This window comes from Buteo buteo, chromosome 10, assembly GCF_964188355.1.
Source record: "Buteo buteo chromosome 10, bButBut1.hap1.1, whole genome shotgun sequence".
Lineage (NCBI taxonomy): Eukaryota > Metazoa > Chordata > Aves > Accipitriformes > Accipitridae > Buteo > Buteo buteo.
In genome coordinates, this window is record NC_134180.1 from 34,194,470 (window position 1) to 34,218,538 (window position 24,069).

A 24,069-nucleotide genomic window follows, 5' to 3' on the forward strand; every position below is an offset into this window, starting at 1 on the left:
ATGATGGAACCCTGCTTTCCTGGAGATGGCTGAACACCTGCCTGCCAATGGGAAGTGGTGAATGAATTCTTTGGTTTGCTTTGCTTGTGTGCACAGCTTTTGCTTTACTCATTAAACTGTCTTTATCTTAATCATAAGTTTTCTCACTTTTTACTCTTTTGATTCTCTCCCCTGTCCCACCAGGGGGGAGTGAGTGAGCAGCTCTGTGGTGCTTAGTTGCTGCCTAGGGTTAAACCACAACAGAGTGCCAGAAAAGACCTCTTGCCATAAGGCCTACCACCCTTTTGCATAGTTTGAACCTTCAGTTTACCTTAATATATTTCCTTCTGGCAGAGATGCCGGAACAAATTATCTCTAGGAGGGTAAGCTAGAACAGATCCCTCCTTCCCTGTCAGATTCACTTTTTGGTATATCAATTATGCAATCTCACCATAGGTATCAGTACTAGCAAGATTTCAAATGCAGACTTCAATTACTGATCAAGAGCTATCAGGAGTAACGCTGCCTGTCTCTTCATTCAAGATTAGTTTGCAGGTTTGGTACGAATCAGGAGAATTACATATTTCCCCTGTTAATTGATCTTTAGTCAGAGTGAAGCACCACAACTGCATAATAAGATTGTTACAGGTAACTGTTTTCAGTCTAAAAATCTCCTTAAGGTTACCCTCCTGTGATTCATAAAGCATTGTGTCAAGTTAAGCATTATACCTAGCATTTCTTCAAAGGCCCAGATACAGCTTTTTCTGTTAGTATCTTCACAGAAGGGCAATTTCAAATGAGGCCCTTACTGAATTTCTGTTAGACAACCACTATCCACTACCAAGTAGTGGCAATCAAATACTGATCTTTGAAAGTGACTAAAACTGACTACGGACTATGAGATTTACCAGATCTATGTACATTTCAGTTTACAAGTAAAAGATTTTTCTGAATTATATTCTGAGCAAATCCAAACAGAAGTGGGATAAGCAAATAAAATTATTATTTCCTGATCCTTTCCTGGTCCTCATCACAGTATCTCAATTTACTGAAGTTAAGAGAGAGAATAATCCAGAGATCTCCCACCTCTTCTGTCTACAATGCAATTCCTTGACAGAAGAGGGCTTTACTGAAGGTTCAGACAAAATACTGAGTTTACAAAGTGTTTTATATGATGCAGTATTATACAAAAGAATTTCATGGGAGTGTCAATGTGGACACTAGTTCTTCCTTGTAAGCAAACAACTTGAGAGCCTACCGTTCAATTTCTTTGTCATTCCCCTCCCTGCGAAATCGCTCAATGTATTCTTTGCTGTATCGCTCTTGTGAGTGGCACTGTTCCTCAAATATCTTAATAGTTTCATTAAATGCTTCAATTGCGGTCCTCTTCATCTGAATTTCCTATGTGAGGAAAGAGTTCTTCATCATTTGTTCGTGATACAGATGACAATGCAAGACTTGATTATGTTCCCTAAATTGACTGAGAGGAACTGTTCTCCCCTCAAGTCAAAATGTGATTAATCAGTTTTAAATTTAGTCAAATGTCCGAGTAGAGTCAGGGCAGTACAGGGAAGACTTACTCCCTGTAAGTCTACCCTCCTCCCCGACATGATGCTCTCTATTAGGCTGCAAACCCCTCAAATATTTTAGTCATATTTTCCATCCTAGTTTGCAGGAAGACTGCCAGCAAACATCCTCCCCATATATGAACTATCTTATTTTACGAGAAGCAGTCCAAATACTGTATTCACACTTCCTTAATGCATAATATCTGGTACCTGATTTGAACATGACTTATAAAGAACCTGGACAAACCCCTCTACAATTCTCACTGCAGCATACAGCAGCTGGAAATACTCAGCAGCTGAGGAAGAAATCTGCAGTGCAAAGCTTGTAGGTGATGGCCGCCTCCACCGCTCTACCTTATATTAGGGAAGCTCAGCTTCTCTTTCTTCCTTGCTCTAACACCATACCTCTAGGACTACCAAACAAGTAGTATTCAATGTTTCCATCAAATTTGCTCTATTCCATAATTTACTGGTTTTTTCCTTGTATTTTCTGACCTGGGACTGCCTTTATTAGCCGTAACAGGTTAAAATAATTTACTTTTTAAACAACAAGAAACATAGTCTACACATAACTAAAGTAGAACCAACCTGTGATGTTCTGGTATATTCTTCATACAATTTGTCGTACTCTTTACTCTTTTCCTGATACTGAGCGTGGTATTCTTGAAGCTTTTTACCTACTGCATCTATATTATCTTCTTTCACCAACTGATCCTGTACATACAAAAAGCTATTAAATCTTCAAGCAAAGCAGCTTTTCCTTAAGAGTATTTGTTTAGGTTAAATGAATACACTTGTGCACATTTGCATTTTACAGCTATTAGCATGATTTTTATTATCAGGTTTCTACAGAACAGAACACAAACACTGTATCTAAATCCCCCTTCCTCCACGCAGTAAGTCCCACAGTTCAGACAGTAGGAACTGGAACTATGGGACACCAAGAACTATGCCAAAATACTAAGCTTCCAAAAACACACTATAGCTTCAGTCTAGGATTGCTATCCCCTATTGGAGAAAGGAGGAATTGAATTGCTCAGAAAGTTAAAAGATCAGAGTATTTTTTTTCCAAAAAGCTCTGCATTTTTTTCCTTAATGCAGGACAGTGTCTCAGGCTACTGAATAAAATGTTAAAAAAATATTCTTGAAAAATTGAGATAGCCACGCACAGCTACAGCTGCATGGCTCATATGTGCTTCAAGGGCAACACTGTCTGTAACAATGCCCTGTGGGTCCACAAGGGTCCGGGGGCAGGGGGGGCTTCTCAGAGGTTAAAGTCTGCTGCATGTCAGGGTTTCACTTCTCTATTGGACTGCTCAGATGGAGACTGGGAACTTGATAAAATGAAGAAACTTAGATGGCTAGTCAATTTGGAATATCCATTAGCATGAGCAAAGCAAGGTCAAATGTGAAAACTCACTTTTTTCCAGTTTTCAAAAAAAAGATATCCGGCTTCACATAGAGAAAACAAAATTATATACACATTTGCCATTTTCTTCTTGTCTGCACTGTTAGCTATTGGGGTCCAATGAAGATCTTACCTGCTGGTACCGGGACACTGGATACATCAACTTCACATCAAGCTTTGGATTATACTGAGCAAGAGACTCATTGCGGTAGTGGTTAATGAGTTCCACGACTGAGTTAAACGTTAGTGGATCAGAAAAGCCATATTTTCCATCCCGATGATAGATCTTTATCAGTTTATTGTTGCCACCCTTCCTGTAAAGTGATACAGTCATTTAGAGGTTTTACTGTGTACCTCCTATCCCTCAACACTAAGGCTGCTAACGAAGACACCAGTGAAATTCCTGGGCAAGTGGCTTTGACACTGTACACCTTCATAGTGATTCTTTACATACTAGCAAATATTAGGTAGTTTAAGAGTCAATACACAGAGAATTATCAGATATATTTGAACAGGAGCAAAGCCCAAAGTAAATCTCTTCCTGTGTGTTCATTCTAGAGCCAGCTTATGGTTTTTAAGACCTAGATTTGCCAGAAGTTTTGCAAGGGAAAAGGAGGATGCTGAAGGCTGAATAAAGGAGCCATACGAAAACCCAAACCCACAATTTGGGGTCACTAATAGTATACAACCCAGTATACATTTATACAGTGATTAACAAGTCTTTTGAGTTATGAGTGCTAACACAGGATACATGAACCTAAACAAAATCCTTTGAGGATTACAAGATGGTTGTAAGTTTAGGACATTATCCAGATTTATACATTCTAGCGGTTTCCACAAACATAGTGCTCATTTCTTCCTTTTTTCACCAACAGACTGTTTAGACAATATCCTGTCCTTCCTGTACTCTCAATTTTGGTTCCTAATGACATCTGCGTTCAGCAAAATAACCAAATCATGCCAAACCTTAGTGCACAAACCATGAACTTCAAGACAGAAGTCAAAGCAGAATTTAAACTACACCCTTGGGGTCAAACCTGCCATTAAGACAACAGAATTTCATGACAAGATCAAATATCTACCGTATCATAGTAACTCCCAAAGGTGTGCTACAGAGGCAGTGGCTTATGCGCCTTGCCTGTTTGCCTCTAACAACTAATCTTGGGAGCCTGGCAGAGGCAAGCAGCTGGACAGGCTGGGCAAGGCACCAGCAGCTAGTCACATGAGGTCTGCTGCCTAACTGCAGCAGACAGGGCTGGGGCAGCTCTGGGAAGTCTGCCACTTGCAGACAATTTTAATGAAGAAAGGAACATGGCTCCAGTTCAATATTTCCTAAACTTTAGATCAGAAAGCACAAGATACTCTTTTTACAAAGACACTCTGTTCAATTCTCCAGAGCTGCACGCTGACGAGATATTCAACACACTCCCATTAATCAAAGCCCTAGTTTATAAATACCTTTTACCTTAGCAGTTCTGAAACTACGAAGCACTACTGAGCGGCTCTCCTCCCCGAGTCCCATCTAATCTACACAGAGATCCTTACAGTAGTGTTTAGTGAGTGACAGGATTCAATGCACAGAACAGAACCAACTATCAGACCTGGCTATTTATTTGCTCATTCTGTGATCTGCAGTACCTTTGGGAACATCTCTCAAATTGAGCCATGTCAGCTTTACACAGCCACTGCTATCACTAGTACAGCAACTAGCTACTCAGGGTTTTACTATGTGGACTACAACTGCTCAATGCTTACCGTAATGTCAGAGTGTAGTCCCCCTGCATCTTGGTTGATGCATCACGCACCAGGAATGTTCCATCTGGCATGTCTCGTAGTTTGTCATTTACTTCTTCCCTGGAGAATGGAAAGGAAGGCAAAATTAGAAGTGTTAAGGACATGATCATCTTTGCCACAGGTATCAGTATTGGAGCCAGTAACACCAGCATGCGTAAGGAGTTCAATCTTCAAAATATCAGGCAATCTTCTTTCACACTCAGGCTCTCCAGTCTTTTAGGCCATCTAAAGCAAGTCTGAACTTGTGTAGTTATACCAAAAGGTAGCAGCTGCAGTCAACTGCCACTTAGGAAGAAGTCTCTGTTTAAGCAACAGTAGCAGCTGTGTCTCAGAGTTCACAACCTTTCCCTGTAATCTGCTCAGGTTTTAAAGTCCACACTGGAAACAGGTGCCCTTTGAGAAGCCAGTCCTGACCTCTTAAGAAATGGTCTCTAGCATCATAGCTCAGTGGTGTCTGGAGTTAGCACAGTTTTAGTCTCAAGAGACTCATTATTGGCTTAACTCTGATCTTATTTACAGCAGTTTTAAACCACTACAACCTTGCTAGCTTCAGTGCAACTTTTCCTTCTTCACAACTGAAGCACAAGGATACTCAGTCCAGTGCTTTAAGCTAAATCAAGAAATCTTCTAGTGAAAGTGAATACCTGTAAGCATTACAAAAATTATTTCAGCTGAAGAGTTAAGTGTCTTGCCAGGTTTGACCATTTCACCTAGATTACATATCTCATTTTATAGCAGCTCCCTCACAGCTTAGAAGCACTAAGCACTTTTTAATACAATCATTCGGAAGCTAAAGTTTATCAGGTAGCCTCAACATTATCTAAGTGAGGTAGGAAGCCTACTTGAATCTTACAAAGAAAAATCAACAGCAGCTTTTTTGTTCAAATACTAAGGAACAAAAGTGTTCTTATAAAAATAGCCTCAGTTTTGATTTAGCTACCTGAAAACCATTCTGTTAGTAAAACTGACTCCTATTAAGTATCATGTGCATATCCGCTTACTCCTCTCAGAACATTTTACAGATTGGACCCAGTTAACTCAAATGGCCTTCTTTCTGAATGGATAGATATGATCTAAGGGCTTGCGCTTATGTCTGCAAGTTGCACCCTGGAGCTAAGTGACAAAATTTTCATCGCAAGTTCTTGACTGAAGAACATGGCTCCTGCCCTGACAGCCTGATGGAGTCTGTACCTGCTGGCTGTCACATTAGGGTCATAAACAATTCCATCTTTACATGCGTGTATATCACATTTCAATCTAATAAAGCCACTCCACTGTGATTTGTACTGCATTAGCTCCTGCCATCACGCGCACTGTTACTTGAGGAACAAATCCACAGTCAATAAACTGATACCAGTATCGAGCAGCTTTAAACAAACCCTGCCTAGTGGGTTTTGTGATGAGGTTTTGCCACTCTGCTTTGATTTAGAATTAACAGAAAAGTATCACTGCCAAGGCCCTTCAAAAGCAAGATCTATGCGGGTTTGCTTTGTAAAGATAAGGGTGGTACAATAAAGATATGAAAACTTTATTTCCTTTCTCAGAACTTCAGTGAACTACTGTGGCAAACACACTCTTCTTGCCTTTATCTGACAAAGTGTTTCAGAGTATTATCTGCACAAGTTTGAGCAATTCCTTATCACACTCCCAGCATGCTCATGTCTTCCCTTACAGTTCCAAATTCTAGACTCTTCAGAAGTGCCCTAAGAGGGAAAGAGATGACTGGACACTTCAGTTCTTTTATGCAATTAAGTATATAAAAACTGGTACTTCCTTTTCTGAACCTAACCCAAGACATCTATTTTCTCAAGTGCATAGAAAAGGGTTTCCTTAAGAGGTAAAACTTAATTTATTTGGTATGTGTCCGTATCATCTGCTCAGTATAGCTCGTGATAGTTAGTATTTGTAAGAGCTATTTTTATAGCACCATGTTATACAAATTAATACAGATGCAATTTTAACCAAATGTTAATCAAAAATAAGAATGCAACTTTTATTCTGAGCAAGCCTCCTACTGAAATTTTGCTGAACTGCATGCATTCCAGCACTGTATGCTTACAAAACCTTATTAGCTAGCACATTCAGAAGTACTTTTCTTTTGAACGAAATAATTTTCTCTTTTTTAAAGACTTTGTGTAACTAGAGAAATTTAGAAACCCAAAATAACTGTCACCAAGACTGGCACTATCTGCACCAGAACAGTAACAACTTAAACACAAGTCCTGAATCCAGTCGAATACTTTCATTTAGGTGCTTCACCAAGTATAGTACTGAAGCATTTCCCTCCTATAAAATGCTGCCTCAGATAGGCATGTTCTTTTTCTCTTGAATTCTAACAGGCTTATTCTATTTTTTAATAACATATATTAATATATTTTAGTTAATATATTTTAGTAATGTTGCTTACCTTGAGATGTCACCCCAGTACCACTCTGCTTCCTGCAGAGAGAAACTGGAATTGTCCTTTATTCCATTAGTATTGACTGGAGTCATTGGTTTGGGGGGCTTTGGAGGAAGAGCTGAAAATGAAGAACAGATTAAAGAAAGGTAAACAGGGGAAAATAATCATTTAACTGTTGATGAAATATGACAGTGAAGAAGTGAGAGAAAAACGTGCATCTTGAACTTGGATTTCAAGCTCTCTCAAAGTAAATGGAATCTGTAATTTTTAAAGAATTTTGAAGTCAACAGCTGCACTGTGATCCCAGATTTCCTACTACTCAAACCAAACACGGGCTTGAGGGAGGGGAAAGGGAAAGAGTATGAGGAAACATGAGTTTTTGTTAAAAGGAAGACTGGCTCAGGCATGACTACAAGGGCAATCATGGCCTAAACCTCCACACAAGTTACAAAGGTGTATTGTGTTTGAAACCCACAGCCTGGAGAGCCCTGTGCACCACGATGGAAAAACTCCAGTTGCTTAGGTGTCACCAGTTCATATGCCAACCTGTAAGAGCAAATGGGTGGACTCTTCAGAGGGAAAAACACTGCTAGTGAGAGAAGTGGTAGCTGGGCAGTGGTATATCCATCATAGGCCCAAGGTTCACGTTTCATACTAGATTTGTCATTTAGGCTCCTGTTAGGAACAAGAGCTATGACTCTTTGAATACTACAGGACATGAGGTGATAAAGAAAGGGGAGAGGGGACATTAGGTCATTATTAGAGTGCCTGCACCACTTTACATAGCTGAAGTGTTTACCACAGGAAAGGGGATGCTACAAATCCCCAAAAGACAGGCAGAACTGCACATCTGTAGGCCCAGTGCATACCTGCCCATAATTCCCCTATTCCAAATTCAAGGCAAACAGGCTTTTACTTCTGTTCTCAAAACAGGTTACACAATGTAAGGGCATACAACACACTGAAGCTCTTTCTATTTGGTCAGTTTTTGCTCAAACAACTTTATCATGGTCTTGAACGTAAGCCCTGTATCAGGAGTAATTCAGCAGCCACAGGCATGCTCATGTATTGTAGAGACTCATCTGTCAGCAGAAATGCATTACACTATTTTCTTCGAGAAAGATGTCTTGAGTGCTCTCCCCTGCTTTGCAGAGTCTGAACGCTTCATCAAGAACACTATCACTGAAACTGAGCATTTTCAGGCATTTCATGAGACAGAGTGTTTTACAGGGACAGGTCACATTTGAATTCAGAGTAAGAAAGCAGCTACACACATTGATTTGCTACTAGCACATTTTTAAGTCAGACCCTGAACATCTGTGCTCCCAGCCCTGTGCCCTAGCCATCAGATTACACAAGCATCAGCCAGCAGGCCTGACACACTGACAACAGCCATCTTTCAGACACACACGATCCCAGTGTACAAGCAGAAATACAAATAAAGGGAGCAGAAAGAAGATTTTGATCTCTAGCTCCAGTGTGGAATGGCTTAACGCTGAGAGGTGTGCTACTTGGCACCATCCATCTGCTCACCTCCGAGCCACACCTCCCACATTAAAGAAGAGAAAACAGTGTTCCAACTGCAGTTCCAAATACCATTTCATGTTGAATATCCAACACAGTAACTTCACTGTTCTCAGACAAACCAGTAGATACTTTAATCGAGCCAATCTAAACTAAATCTGAACCTTGACCCAGACGTTTGCACCCTGGGGTTGCTGACCAAACACCTGATTCAGATAGCAGCATTCATTCTGCGGGACTGAGCATTAAACCATAGCATACAGGTTCTTTTTATGGGTTGAGCTGGGAACTTTCAGGTGTGCACATACCTAGTGAGGCAATAACAGGTCTTGTTATAAAAGGAAGGTGAAAACCTTTGGATTCAGTGAAGTAGCTTCCTGGTTAGGAGGCTTCAATTATTCCTAGCTCAACTACTACAGTTGTTTGTATAGCACCTAGGTATTTGTACAAAGCACCATTGAGAGTAAGACACAGCTCTAACCCTACTTTGCTTTAAGCTCCCAGCCCCATCCTATTTTTGCAGGGCCAGAGGAGCATATATCCAGGCTAAGCCCATACAGTCAATTGTATTTACTGTGCCCTATGCTGTTCCATCTCCCCCATTCAAAGTTCCTGAATTAGAAAATGTCTTCAGGTTCTCCCACCTCACATTTGGGCTGTGCTACCCTACACACTCTAAGCAAGCGACAGGACAGACGTAGCAGTTCTGAGTCTCAGCAGTGTCTGCACATGGCAGTAAATCTGAGTACAGAAAACCTGCAGATGTTCTATCTACTCCAGAATCTTTTGTAGATTGAGTCATCAACAAGCGCACGGAGTTTCATGTAAAAAACAAAACAGCATGGAGAATTCTTAGAAAACTACTCCAGCACCAGCAATTATTTCACTGGGTCTTGCAAGTTAAGGCTTGGGACATATCAAAAACGTCAAGATATTTTACAGTGTAAAAGCCTGTTTTAAGCTGGTAATAGGGGCTTTCCAGAAGTGGCTTTCAAGTATTCTCTAGAGTACTTGAATACTTCTCTAGCCCTCCCTGTAGGATTAAGTCTTGCTCCTTTATATACTGTGGAATTATTTAGCAGCTTTGTTAGGGCTCACTCCAAAGCACTGGGCACAGAAAAGCAAACTAACAAAGACCAGAGAGGTAAGGAACAGGAGTTTGCCATATGGACACAGAGCACTAGACATTATACCAAGGGTCCTTACTACAGGTGCAGGTTTTTCCTTCTTTCCCTTAATAGGTAGGTATCACTTCTCACTATTGGGGGTTGTCTGCAGAACTTCATTATGCGTAAGAAAACTGGAAGGAAATTCTTCCAGGGAGAAGAATAAGGCTTGGACCAGTTCCTGTAAAACCTGACTCATGGAAGCCAGTCCTTCTCACAATAGACTTTTGAAAAAAGCTTTTTAATAGCTTGCACATTTTAAAAATACAAAAGTATTTGCAAGGGTGGATCCTGTTTCCAGAGAGCTATGGATCTAATTCTTTGCTTTCAATACTTTGAGCTCTTTGAGTCATAATAGATTTTCCCCTGTGTTGGATACAGAACCAGGCCCTTGCTATTCCTTTACCCAGTAGACTAACATGCCCATCCATTTCAGCATTTCCTGGCTACCCTCTCAGCCTGATATGACTGCCGTCTGTACAAATGGAGAACTGAGCACAGAGGTAGTTTAAACCCCACAGCCGAGAACCTGTGATGACACAAGGGGAACATTTTCTAATAGCACAGCAAGTCTACTGTAATAGAGCAGCATCCACCCTACTGCTGCTCTTATAACACTGGCCCAGTGGGTTGCTAGAAGAGGCATCCTAAAATAGTTTTTACTAGTACCTAGACAGTACTAACCACCCTGCTAGGAGAAATACTGTGATGTTTCTATGAGAAGCTACAGAGAGCCTTAAAGAGTCTACAGATTTTGATTTAAATTTTAAAAAATCCAGTTTTATATACCTTCCTTGATGCTAAGTAGCTAAAATCCTACAAGTAAAGTAAAATAAGGCTGGCTTGAAGTCAATAGAAACGCTTTCAAGAGCAGGCATGTTTCCATGTCACTGGGTCCAATTCTGATCTAGCCACAGGTACAATCTTACTTTATCTCAACACAAGCTCCGATTAGAGTGAACGATCCTGATGGTTTCTTGCCTCCTTTTCCTCGAGGAGAAAGAACATTGATCACAAGTGATTAACAGCACAATGGATCTATCTGTTCCAATAAAGAACTCGCTGTTAGCACCAGATACACAAGCGTTCTTCCCCTGCCGTGTCTCTAGGACAGCTTTATGGCACAGATCTTCCCAAAACCCAGAAGGCAACAGCTCAGCTGGATCCTTCCAGTCCCGCATGAGTACATTCCTAAGATCAGGTTCAGTTCTCGGTGACCACCTGGCTCGCAGCAGTGACAGCAGACTGGCTCTCCCTCCTGCACAAGCGGGCATCTCTGGTTTTTCTTTCTTTAGCAACTCTAGTCCCCTCTTTCTAGCTTCCCCAAGCAGCCTAGCTTGAGCTAAATCCCAATCCCAGATCAGTGTCACTTAGAAGAGGGGAAATAAAAAAGAGCTGGTGATGGAGCGGAGGCGGCTGCAGCCAATGCGGGCCGGGCCCGGGATCGGATGTTGCTGACGTCAGGGCCCGGAAGGCTGCCGTGCCGGCTCCAGCAGGTAGCTTCAGCTGAGCTGCTCTGCAGAGCTGCAGCACAGGTCCTTGGAGAGAAAAGCCTATTGATTAGCCTTTGCCAAGGTAATTTTTCTGATGCTTTCTTGACTGAGTAGAATTGCTTTTTAAAAAGGCTACTCAAGATTTAACTGACATGATTCCCTGAAATCCAAACCACCTCCAACACCAAGACAACCAAGAAAGCTGGCAAGTGTCTGAAGTTCAGCACCACTGTATTTTTTTTTAACGTCTCTTGCAGAAAATAGTAGCCTGTATCAATCCCAAATTTAACTTCGGCAAAGTACACTGTGACTTCCACGAGAGATGCACTTTTCCAAGTTTTGAATCAAAAACTTCACAAGTTTACATGATCTAAGAGTCACTGAGCCCTATGTGTGAGGGTTTTCAATGGCACTAATTCAGGAGGAATGAAAAAAGAAGAATGCCTTGGGTCTCCCAGTGCTACATCCCACACAGCATCCAGTCAAGCAGCCCATTTCTTCTCTAGCTGCAGTATTTGCATACAAGATAGACCTGCCAGTTAATTAAACTCTAATTTGCAGTTTTAAGGCAGATGCCCCTTAAGTCTAAGAATGGCTCCATAACTTAGTTCTTCCAGTATTTTCCAAGAGCTGCAGGCCAGATACTTAAAAGCATAGTAGGTTTAAATGCAGTATTAACTCTGTTACAAATAATCACAACTACCAAGTACTCTGATAAAGTAAATTTTAAGTCACTCAGCACTTCCATGAGCTTGTTTACTAGCCTTCTTTCTGATGCTCTCAATCTATTCTCCCTCCACATTGTGACAAGCAGAAAACAGATCAGAGGATTTCCAAGATGGTTACCCAGCTTCAAAAAGGCTGACATACAGTAGATACCCTACAAACTGTAATATAAGGCTCTAGCAAGTGTCATTACTATGGAAACATGCAAGTAATCCACGGTTAGGCCAGCTAACATTTTAATGACATAGTCCTTAAGGACAGAAGGGGTTTTTTCCCTTTGGAGGTATAAATGAAGACTTGGAATGAAAATGTAGGCTAGCTGTTTTAAAAATAAAAAAAAGTCTCCTCAGTCTTTAAGTGCTCTTTGTAGTCTTACTCAATTTCTCACACTTTTCTCAATTTCTCTAACACTTTTAAGGTAAAGCCTCAAAATCTTTCCCTCCCTCAATAGCTCTATAGGTGTCCCTGCTGCACAAAATCCCCTCAAGATACCCAAGAAAAAAAGCGCATGCTGAACAAAGGTGCTTTTTGCACACCATTTCCATGAAATTGTGTACTATGTGTGCAAGCTAGAGCAGTAAGGTACCATGCTCTTGCAGAGATTTTCCAGCTGACAAAGAGGAGGGTCACACGCACCTGCTGACAGCAGTTCATTCCCCACCACTGGCAGGTAAGTTATCTTGGCAGCTCCACATCTCAGCTCGTCAGTTCTCTTGCCAAGACTCCTTTCACAAAGTACTGAGCACCAATGCCCTTCGAAGCTGCCCTTCCTCAAAGGGCAGCTAACACGCACTGCAAACTCCTCAAGGGACGGAGAAGGAAGCTACTCGATCACATTATTGCTGGCCACAGAACCTCAGGCATGCTCACATTTTCGCTCTCCTCCCCCAAAACAGGCGAGATGCCAAAGAATAAGATATATTCAAAGAATTGAAGTCTTTCAATATCTCATTACAGAAAACAGCAGACAAGTTGGCAGAAAGCCAGGCAGGCTTCCAATAAAAACACTCCCATTATAGCTTTGCTCATGTTTCTATGAACTTTTATAAAAAACAACACCTTTAAGAAATATTTCAGTTTTGATTAATTGGCTTTTTTGATAAAGATCTGTTTTGTTTGAAAACTTCCCAGCTATCCAGTCCTCTCCCACACCTCCCAACCACTGTTTCACCTCCTACAGCCTGCCAGACTTCTGCAGCACTCTGATCTTCACAAGTACCCACAGCCACTGCATAGGTTAAAAGATTATCTGCTACAGGACACCTGCAGAATGGTGGACAACAACAGTGTGTGAAGGGGCTGGCTCAAATTCAGAATTTTTTGGGGCATCTCACAAGGACCCCTCACTACTTTGCAAGGCTTCTTACTTCACAGCCTGAGATGGAAAAAATAGAAGATGCTCACTGTCAGATAAATGACACTGGGATCTTCGACTTCTGTATTATAAAGTAACAGCACCTCCTCTTCATTCCAGCCTTTACATGAAGTTGCAAAGTCCAAAAAACCTCTATTTCCCAATTATTTTCACTGCTTGATGAAAAACAGTTTTCCTTTCAACCCAGACCATAGTGTAACAGCTGCAAAGCTACAGCAGTGTCAGAGGTTCCATGATCAGCAGGCTTGAGATGACTGTCCCAAAGTTAACATGAGGAGGTTAAAAAGAGTAAGTCCCCTTTTACCTACCAAGCATAATTAGCACACTATTAATAACGTTTTAGAACTTTTGCCATGTTTCATGACTCAAAGATTGTCACTACCCAGCATCACATGCTCAGCTCACTTCAGGAAGTAATAGCTTTACCTCCTAGACAGTAGGCCAAGGCTTTTACCAACTCTTTGGATGAAAGTCTGCAGCAGACATTTTATTGTCCATGAAAATCTGAAATATTCTGTAAGAACAATTGTACTTTATAGTTTCCAATGTCAGGCCTAGAAGACTTTATGATAAAAGTAAATATAAAATGCAAGGAGCAAGCAGATACTCCTTTTTGCTTATTAACTAAAGCAGTTCCTCACCGTTTTCTACCCCTCCACAGGTAGAGTCTTCAAATGGCTATTAAAAAAATACTCTTTGGTCAATACATGGAAATAGATTTTTGGATAAGAGTAAGGAAAACACAAAATTTAGCATAAGCACAGAGCTACAGTGATCAAGAATGAAGAACTAGATTTTCAATGTCAAAGACCAAGAATGAAGTCAGGCCCAAGCAGTGGCACACTATGGCTAGGAGACCTACCAAAGCCAAAAGAAAATGCCATTTTAAATAAAAACAGCCCAGGGATGTTTTCCCCAGATATTTCAAAGACTAACCATCTATCCAGGTGCTAGGTACAAACCTCATAGGAGAACCAATTCACAGAAATAATCAGCACTACTGAGAAGTTTGCTGCACAAGAGTCTACTTAAAAACAGTAATAATACAGCTGTAAATACACGTGACTCTTGCTGCTCTAAGCAGCATTTTATTTCAGCTTACCACCAGCTCACATCTTTCAAAGTAGTATGTAAAATTATTCCTCACACAGTACCTGTCCTTGTGCTATGTCAGACTATTTTCTAGTTTACCAAAGTAGAAATATTTCAACACCACCTAAATTGCTAACAGAGCCATCTAAATCAAGATCAAAAGGTGCATTTCAAATCAACGCTCCAGAAAAAATCTGAAGGTAGAAAAGTATTCAGAGGAAAACTGTTGTACACTGTGTCATGCATCAGCTTTTCTAAGAACCTTGATCTTGAAAGAATTTCCACCAAGGCAGAAGTTCCAACGATTGCAGTCTTACACAGTGCCCTCAGCAGAAACTGAGATTCAGAGTGGGCATGGAGTAGTCTAGCCAGGCTCAGACTGCACAGCCGTTGCTCATGCTGAGATCTCAAGGTGTAACACAAGAAATGGATTCAATCTTGTCACTCAAGTACACTGTGATCTTCAAAATATTTTAATGAAATCCACTTCACAGCAGTAGTTTGACTTCTTTCACTGTCCCAAAACTTACCAGTGAGACTGTACTGTACCCTTTGAAATGGAAAGAATCTTAAACATTCATCTCATTGACTCAAGCTTCCTTGTATCCTTCAAGAGACTACTTTTGGAGACATGAGATGAATCAGAGTAAAGATGCCACAAACACCAAAGACTTCTAATTTGACACTTTGGAGCAGTTCCTCAGATGGCCAAAAATCCAGATTCCTATAATGTCCCCAAGATGACTATACAGGGCAGTGCAGCGTAAGTGTTGATATCCTGGGAAGTTCAACTGCAGTGTATAGATTCAGGTTGTAACAGACTACAGAACTTAGATACACAATATTGCCAGTGAACTTCTTATCCATCTCACCTCTAAAATATTTTTCCTGGGGCAGGTGTTGGAGTATAAGCCCTACTGCCCACACTCAAAGAAAAACACATCTGAACAGTGGGTTGTGTTCTCTCATTACAGCAATTTTTCTCTAGCTCCACTGCAGCAGCTCTAGTTTCGGGGGTTTTTGCTTGGTTGGTTTCTTTAGGGGAGGGATGCAAGGAAGGAAAGAATTCCTCCAGAAGCAAAAGATGATTATGTGTAGCATCAGATTTTAGGGACTACAGAGCCTGAAATTTAGGATAAGGCTACAGAAGGTAAAAACCCTGAAAAAATGGCTCTTGTGGATATTTTTCTTTCACTGGGAAGAGGAGGAAAGTAACAGAGAGTAAGTAGTAGCTAATAGAAGGAAGTGGGAGGTTTATGTTTGGAAGAAGAAAACTGACCTGACATACAAGAGTCCCAATGTGACACCAACCCAAAACTCAAATTATTCTTTAGCAGAAGAACAAACAAGAAGGGGATACGGATTGATTTTTTTTTTATTTGTCCAAACCCACAACTTTTTGTACTGAGAAACATGACGTTTTTCAAGCCTTTCCTAAATAACCATGCATCAGCTTCAGGGATATCTGATTTTAAAAGTAGTAACATTCCTATGAACTATCATTAAAATAACATTTTTCCAGTTCACAAAAACTGGTAGAGAGTCTGGGCAAATGTTGAAGCAGTCACAGGTTGAAGCAATTGAAGTATTTAATCTCTTTTTTCAAAGAGCACTGGATGGAAGGTAGCCATCTCGTGTGTGCTGCTGGACTCAAAGCCAAAGGACCTGGATCCTGTTCAGCCACAGGAAAGCTTCAGAGTCCATTGTGCTTCAGCATCAGGATTCACCAGGCAGCTGGTTGTTGTCCAGCAGGGCAGCTGGGGTCCTTTTTGGAGAGGCACCACTTCCACTTTGCTTCTTTTGAACTGTATGAATTCTTATAAAAATTCCTGTATGTAGCCACTTTTCTTCAGAAGAACTAGAAGAATTTAAGGAATATATTCATTGAAACATTGCAAAAATCTTTGTGTGTTGAGTGGAGAACACAGCAAAGATGAAGGACAATGAAAACAATTTTTTCTTAAGAGGTTAACATCCACTCACATTGTTTGGGGACCCAGCACCAGCTCATATGCTGTAGTTTAGATTATGTGGAGAAGCAAATTCTTGCTTACTTAGCTATTGTGCAGATTTTAACCTGTCAGAAGAAATGACATAAAAAGCAGAAGAAAAAAGAAAATCTGACTCATTTCCATAGGGGCATTTAGCACACGAGCAGAGTCTGTTCTTTAAGCATTACTCAGCAACCTACTTTCAAAAACAAGTTTCAAAAAATCTAGCTATAACACATCTATTGCTTTAATGGGGCCAAAGTTTTACAGCAACCTGTTTCAACACAGTTAACATTCTTTTTTATAATAAAAAAGCCTAAGCTTTAAAATATACAGGGAATGCTGATAAAAGTATTCTTTATGCTGCTGTTTCCAGCATTCTCTAGTTCTCTGCCCAAAAAGTGACTCACTAACAACCAACATGAGGTGTTGCAAGGCACCCAACTGATTTTAGTACTGGGCACAGATGTGTATGACCAGCTATGCCTCACTGTTTTCCCAAGCTGTAGAGCAAAGATAAGCCTGAATAGCTTCATTCTGGAATAAGATACCATGCAGGCAATGGAGAAGACAGAATTCAACTCTGCTGCTTGAGAAAACAACATTCCCCAAAGGAAACTCCAAGAAGAGTCTTCTCCTTCTAAGCAGGTGAGGTAGAAGGAAGCAACACAGCGATTAACTCCTGTCAGGTATAGGCCACACACGAGATACAAAATTGTTGGGAACAACAATTGCAGAAATAACATTTGCTGCAGGTTTTGCCTTCAAACACGTGGTGAAGAGCTTGGTTTCTTCTCAGAACTTTCTCCCATGTTTTAATTTGCATAAACCTACAGCTTTTCAGAACACAGAGCTGAAAAACTTCCTTCAGCAAGCTTTCCCTCCCCAACTATTTCTACATCATCTGAAAGCTTACTGATAAAACAAAAATGTCAGCCTTTTAAAGCAAGCTCTCCCATCTCAAGCAAAACATCATTGCACTTTATATTAATGATGCCATTTTTTGCATTCATGTATTTAATTGAAAGCTGATGAGTGATATTCTTTAACAGTTAGAACCATCAAAATGAAAACCAAATGCAAGGAATGCAGAAGCAAGCCTGAAAATGCTATCAGAAATAAAAAATGGTTACAGCAGTCATTAAATGAAAAGGCCGGTAGAGAAATCTAGGTGCAACAATAACAGAATACAAGCATTTCACGTGACTGTCCTCATAGGAGATGAGAGTCCGATTCAAACCATTTTCCAGGATATACAGAATACAAGGGACTGAGCCTTATTTATTCCCTGCTCTACCCCAAAAGAGTCTGCACAAACTTCCCTTCTGTAGTAAGGAAAATCTCAAGCCCCAACATCTGCTGGTTTGGAAACCTGACTTTCAGCAAGAATTAAATTTGCAAGGAAGACTGTTGCTGCTACAGTGCTGCTGTCTTGATGACATGCACTAGTAGAACTAGTTTGGTGGTGGTGTTTTTTTTGTTTGTTTGTTTTTTTTAAGATGTGCAAGAGCAGAACTTTTCTTTGATAAGCTTCTGGAGTCAACTCAGATAAGCTGAAGGACAATACTGACAATGCTATTAAAATTTGCATCTGTTCTCCCACTGGAAAACTAGTCAGGCATAGACATGCAGTGTTCACCTACATCTGGCTACTGCATACCACAAACCCCATTTCAGAAGCCACATTCAGTTTCCACTGTAACATTGATAATGATACAGCACAAATGGTATCTGAGTAAACACTGCCCTTGAGATCAGAACCCTGTGTTTTCCAAATTACAATTATAGTATCACTCCCCTAAAACAAGGGTTGTCAAATTATATACGAGAAGAAAATAGAAACTATAATGAATAAAGACACTTTTTCCCTTGAATACTCGTCTCACTCATACAATGGCAGTGCTGCTTTTGCAAAGTAGACTAAACTAAGCAGCCTATAGATTATTGCTGCCCCCACTCCCCTTAATTATTAAAAGATTTTGTAGCAACAGCATCGTTACAGCCAGTCTCAGCACATGAGGCAAGGAAGAGTAATATGCTTGAAGAAGATGGTTCGGTCAAGTTATAAACGCAGGCAATTGTATTTGGGCCTAACAGGCTTCAAAAGGTAGCTTTCATATAGCTTTAGGACAAACAGTCTATTATCTGCTCATAAATAGACAAAGCCCATTCTTCATTAGTAAGCTTACTTTAAACTTGTGGTTTTCTTCATAACCCACACAAATGAAACTAACCTCTAATTTGTAGTTGAGCCAAATATCTTTGCTGACATCTGTATCTGAAATCCCAGTGGAACACTCTGATTTTCATCCAACTGTGACAAAATGTATTCAGTGATTACACATTTTATCATCAACACAACTGATAATATATCCCAGATCTACAGAGGGAAAGACATTCCCTTAGTCCTACTAATTAGAAGTGAGGTAATACATAGGTAGTTATGCTTTAGGTACTCTGGTAACTTTTGCAGTCAATTCAACATCCTCCATTCAAAAATTTAACTTCTGGCAGTAACAACTTTTTGCAGACCTGAACAGATGTTGTTAAATAAAACCTAAATTCAATCCAGTAACCTTTTTCCTTGTCTTCTCAGACAGCAAGACCCACAGCAAGAACAAACATGCAAGTGAACCCCTGACAGCTAGTTTCCTAATGCCAGAACCAGCATATGATGCTGCTATGGCTGTAATACTCTAAATTAATCCTGATTGGAAAGTTTAGAAGCTACTGTGTTAGCTATATGCAACTGATGGTTCCAGTTTTGTCTTTAGATGCTGAAAGTTACGTAGTTGCACTTAGCATTATTTGCCACATATAGATCCTACCTTATGCCAGCGCTACATTTTATTATGAATTTATACATGCACACAGAAGGAAAAAGCATTAGGTAAGAGGAGTCACCCTGCTGGGTGTCACCACTGTTGCCCCGTATTAGTTGTACTGCTTTAAGGCATGTTTTGCAAGGCTGGCAGAACTGAATCCCTAGTTCCACTGCTCTATTTAGGAAAACTGTCCCACTCCTATGTTTAGGATGGATTAAAAGCTAGCAGAAAGCTAGCAATCCCTTGCCGCCTGACCCTGCCTCTGCTGGAGTTGGGGAAAACTCATGTGCGACAGAGGCATCAGCTTTATTATTATTTTTGAACTTTTGAGCAAGCCTTCTACCAGAGAGGCTTCAGGACCTGCTCTGAGCATCCATTTACCCCCGCAACCCCGGACAGAAAACACGAGCACACTGATAAGCTGGCGCAGGTGCACTGAGGCCTGACAGAAGCTACGGCTGCGCTGCAGGCTGCCTGCCATCACAGGATTTTACTTCTGCATTATTATTGGGCAAGACTAAGGTGGGTATTAAGACAGCCTGCCAAGACAAATTAAAGATCTACTGGCCCTTAACAAGAAACAGTATCCCCACCCTTCACTTAGAGGTTACAGGTGACACCACACATTACGTTCACCTTGCTTTTGTCTTCTGCCTGAAGTTTAGACGCAATAAAATGTAATCACGAGCAGTCATGCATGATTTGCGACACTTGGCTCCCAGTATCAGTTGATGCCCAGTCCTGCAGCACAAAGACCAACCAGGGATCTCTTCATGCAAGTTCTGTGAACAAAAGACCGCGCTGCCTCCTTTGGCAGTGGGGACACTCGCTGCATATTGTTAGTTTGTGCGCTGCTGAGAAAACATATTGCCACCATTCAGCTGCTCAGGAACTCCAGCCACCGTGTGGGGGAATGCTATACTGAAAACCTTCACAAATTTTTGTTGGAAGCGGGCCAAATGGAGTTGTGGTTGTTACCGGGTGCAAATGCAGTGACTTTATCCCAAGGCATGCCGAGTGTTTAAGTCTTCCAAATAAATACCTCCACGCTCCCCTTAGGGATGACCTATCATCCCAGACCAGAAAATGCTTTCCCACCCCACCTCTGGATGAGGAAAAAGCAGACCACCTCTGCCACATTCTGTCTCTCTCCCTCCCCCTGCAATTTAAGAGTTATAGTTCTATGAAATCTGGACATACACATGGGGATCATCATCCCATGCATCATTGCCAGCTCTGGCTTTTCTAGTTTAAAAATATGAAAGATAAAGTTACTGAACGCTTCAGGGATCAGCATGTAACATTAAGTCCTCTTACTAACTGGTGTTTGGACCGTGCAGAGCCTTGATCCCTGACAATAGGGCTTCAATGATGGAAATACTGGCATTATTAATGACAGAAGCACTGCTTCTTAATGTAAACTTTTTAAGGCTGTATGGTTGAATTCCTGCAGAAATATTGGAAAGTTGTTTTCTGATCAGTTCAGTTAGGCCAGCCCCTTTTAGCAGCCTCCTCGCATGAAGCCGTTCAAGAGGCTTTTATTTTTTTAATAAAAAACCCCACACCAATTGTTTTAAGTCACCTACAATGGAACTCAGGTTTTTGTTCACTTGATACAAGCGAATACAAATGCTAACCTCATGAATAGTTAAAATTAAATGCATTTACAAGAAAGATATCCTTTGAAATTCACAAACAGATTTGACCGAACTTTAAGATTTCAGGAGTAATATCTAAAAATAGGTAGTGTCAGCTATGCAAGAATTTAAAGAGTTGTGGCCAGTATTGTGTGTCGGAGAGATCCATCCAATTTTTAAAGTGTCAGAGTTACCAGAGGAAGTGAGTACAAGTCCTTGAGATCCAAAAATCTCAGGATGATCACCTCCTCCTCTTAAGTACCACATACCTACAGGGAGAAAAAAAGAGCTCACTGTGCTGAAACAAAGAGACTAAACCACACTTGGAGATACAAGCCACGATTCAAGCACAGATTGAAAAGCCCATTTTGCAAGTCTAACAGTACATGCCACACAGAAGATATCACTTGGAAGTACTTATTTGCTATCAATTTCTCTTCAGGCTAAGATTTTTGGTGCATATTTCACTGTACTTTCTGGCTGTACAGATCAGAGACCTGAGAACATAAAGGCCCTTCAATTACCTTACTGCTCTCAGCCTGTTAGACTCTTACAGGTATAGATACGGTTTCACCGGTACCCATTTATGCTTACTTTAATTCATTACCAAAGAAAGACTCAATATCTTCTCCTTGTAAGCCTTCCCTCACTCTTCAGACACAAAAGAAACTTTCTGTCCCATCTAAAAACTCCAGACAAGCAAAGGACAACACACTTCTCCGCATTCAGCACTGGCAATCCATGGGAAAAAAAAAAAAGTTGCATCAAACCCTTTTGAACAAGGTTATTAGCTGTTATCAAAGTAACAGTGCCTCCAGGGATGGATTCCAGCATGTTCCCAAGTATTATCCCCCCCAGCACCACAATCCAGCAACAACACACACCTCATCTGTCAATGCTGGAAGAGAGCTGGCGAGAAAAGGGTCTCGGAGACTGTAAAAGCGATTAAACTGGAACTGAATGGAGGTAGGTAAATCACTACCATCAAAGTGCTACAGGCACATAAAGGCACACAGGTGAAGAGGCTAATAAAAACGCTCTTCTAGAAGTGAATACGGCCGAAATATACAGTTTTCAATAAAGGCTTAAAAAAAAAAGGAGACTCGGGAGAGGGGCTGTGAGCAGCTCTCCTCCTCCTGCCTCCTTCCACCTCCCAAAAGGCACCATAAATTGCAGTTATCCTCCCACCCCCCCAAAACCAGTATTAAAATACTTTTGCCCAGGAGACAGTGGGTTCAAGTCCCTGAAAAGTTTATGCAGGCACCCAAGTTTAACTACAGATATATTTTTTTCCCTCCCCCTCTGCAGATTTCCCCTCCTTTTCCAAACGGGAAAAGTCTGCAAGGAGGAGTGAGGACAGGCAGGGGAAAGAAGGGAGGAATGAAAGGCGGCCCTGGCCCGCTGTGAGGGGTGTACAGGCAGGCACGCAGGCTCCGGCTCCCTACCTGGAGGGTCCATTTCAATGTAAAATATCAGCTCAGTGGAATAGGGCATCATCACTTCCCTCCAGTCCGTGTCATCGCGGTCCATATCCCACACCGTGTTGTACATCGCGACAGTCAAGTCCCGGCAGGTTATTAAATAAGAGATTGGCTTTCTCGGCTTTTAATGGAAGGGGGGGAAGGGAAAGGAAAAAAAAAAAAAAAAAAGCCGAGAAGAATCCACCCCGTTCTAAAATAACACTTCCAGAAAAAAAAAAAAATTTCTTAGAAAAACGCAAAATTAAACTTAATTAAAAAACCCCACCACACAAGCCACCTCAGCAGCTGCCCTGCAGGAACTAAGATAGCTAGTTATGTATATAATCTATACATAAGAGAGTGCTTCTTTTTGTTTAAAAAGACACCTTTCCACAGAAAAGCCACTTTCCTGAATTCTCTCTAAAAATCGCCATTTTCGGGGTATTTTTAAAACACCGGGCTGAAAGCAAAACAAAACCCCCCACACAAAAGGGGAGGGAGGGTGGGAAGAAGCGGATAAAAAGGGGAGATTTCGGTCTCTGGATGAATTCTTTCCGCCGGCGGTGGAGAAAGGAGGGGGCGGCGGGCAACAATAACGGCGGGCGCGGAGCCCGAGCGGGGCGGGCAGCGCTGGGGGCGGCTCGGCCCGCGGTCCCCGCCGGCTCGGCTCGGGTCCGGTCGGCTCGGCTCAGCTCAGCTCAGCGCTGGGCGGGCAGCCCGCGGCGGCAGCGGCTTCGTCGTCGTCGCCCGCCGTGCCCAGCTGGCAGCCCCGGGCGGCTCCGGCAGGTCGCAGCCCCCGGCTCTCTGCGGCGCTGCCGGCCCCGCTAGGTTTCATTTTAAGAGGCTCTGAGGGGCCCAACCGTCGCCAACCGCCTCTTGCCGAGGACGAGGCCACGCCCCCCCGGCGCCGCGCGGGAGGGGCCCGGGGGCGGGGCTTCGCGCCGGCTTTTTAACCCCTTCGGGGAGGAAGGACGACGGGGGGGCGGGCGTGCGGGCGTGCGAGCAGGCGGGCGCTTCCACGAGGCAGAGGAGGGGGTGGGTAAAAAAAGCAGAAGGGGGAAACGTCCCTCTTCGCGCCGGAGAGACGTGCCCAAAAAGAAGGCTTGGCACAAAAGAAAAATCTGTTTCCCCGCTTTCCTAACTGTTACCCGGCTCTCTTTGGCCACTGCGGCCGACTCTCTCGCCGTCTTTTCCTAGCGCCCCCCCCCCCCCCCTTCTGAGGAGAGCAGGGGAGGTGGTAGGTCCCTCGGCTGGCCTGTCGCCAAGGCGCTGCTGCCGCGGAGCACGCGCGGGGGGCGGGGGGAGTCGAGCCCAGTTGCCAGAGCTGCCGTCTTTGTCTGAGGGAGCAGCGAGCGCCGGGATTGGCAGAGGGCTGCGGGCAACCCACCCAATCAGCTGGCGGCGAAGCCGGCCGGCTCGATGGCGATTGGCTGGGAGCCCCAGTTACTAAGCGGGACAAAGAAAGGCGAGCGCTGAGGCGGAGAGGGGGGACGGGGCCGAGGGGGCGCCCGGGCACCCCCGGCCCCGCTCCCCGGCCGGGGCAGCCCCGGCCTGGACCGTGCGACCCCCGCTACAGCCGGCCCCGGCGCTGCCGGTGGGGGACCGCCCCCTGCCCACACCGACGGGGGCT

General features: G+C 42.4%; 1 protein-coding gene across 3 annotated transcripts in view; it reads right to left on the reverse strand.

Annotated features, from left to right (window-relative positions):
- The window catches only part of PIK3R3 (phosphoinositide-3-kinase regulatory subunit 3), an 82,206-nt gene that overhangs the window by 10,939 nt on the left and 47,198 nt on the right, over positions 1 to 24,069 (reverse strand). For 2 of the 3 annotated variants that reach the window (XM_075037020.1, XM_075037021.1), the window contains exons 1-6: positions 22,425 to 23,305; positions 7,157 to 7,268; positions 4,711 to 4,809; positions 3,089 to 3,269; positions 2,136 to 2,261; positions 1,238 to 1,380 (exon numbers count right to left, since the gene is read on the reverse strand). In XM_075037020.1, coding sequence (XP_074893121.1) covers positions 1,238 to 1,380; positions 2,136 to 2,261; positions 3,089 to 3,269; positions 4,711 to 4,809; positions 7,157 to 7,268; positions 22,425 to 22,530 — 767 coding nt within the window. In that variant the 5' untranslated portion in view covers positions 22,531 to 23,305. Of the gene's footprint in view, positions 1 to 1,237; positions 1,381 to 2,135; positions 2,262 to 3,088; positions 3,270 to 4,710; positions 4,810 to 7,156; positions 7,269 to 22,424; positions 23,306 to 24,069 lie in introns of those variants that run through there. The other variant, XM_075037019.1, reaches the window with a different exon arrangement.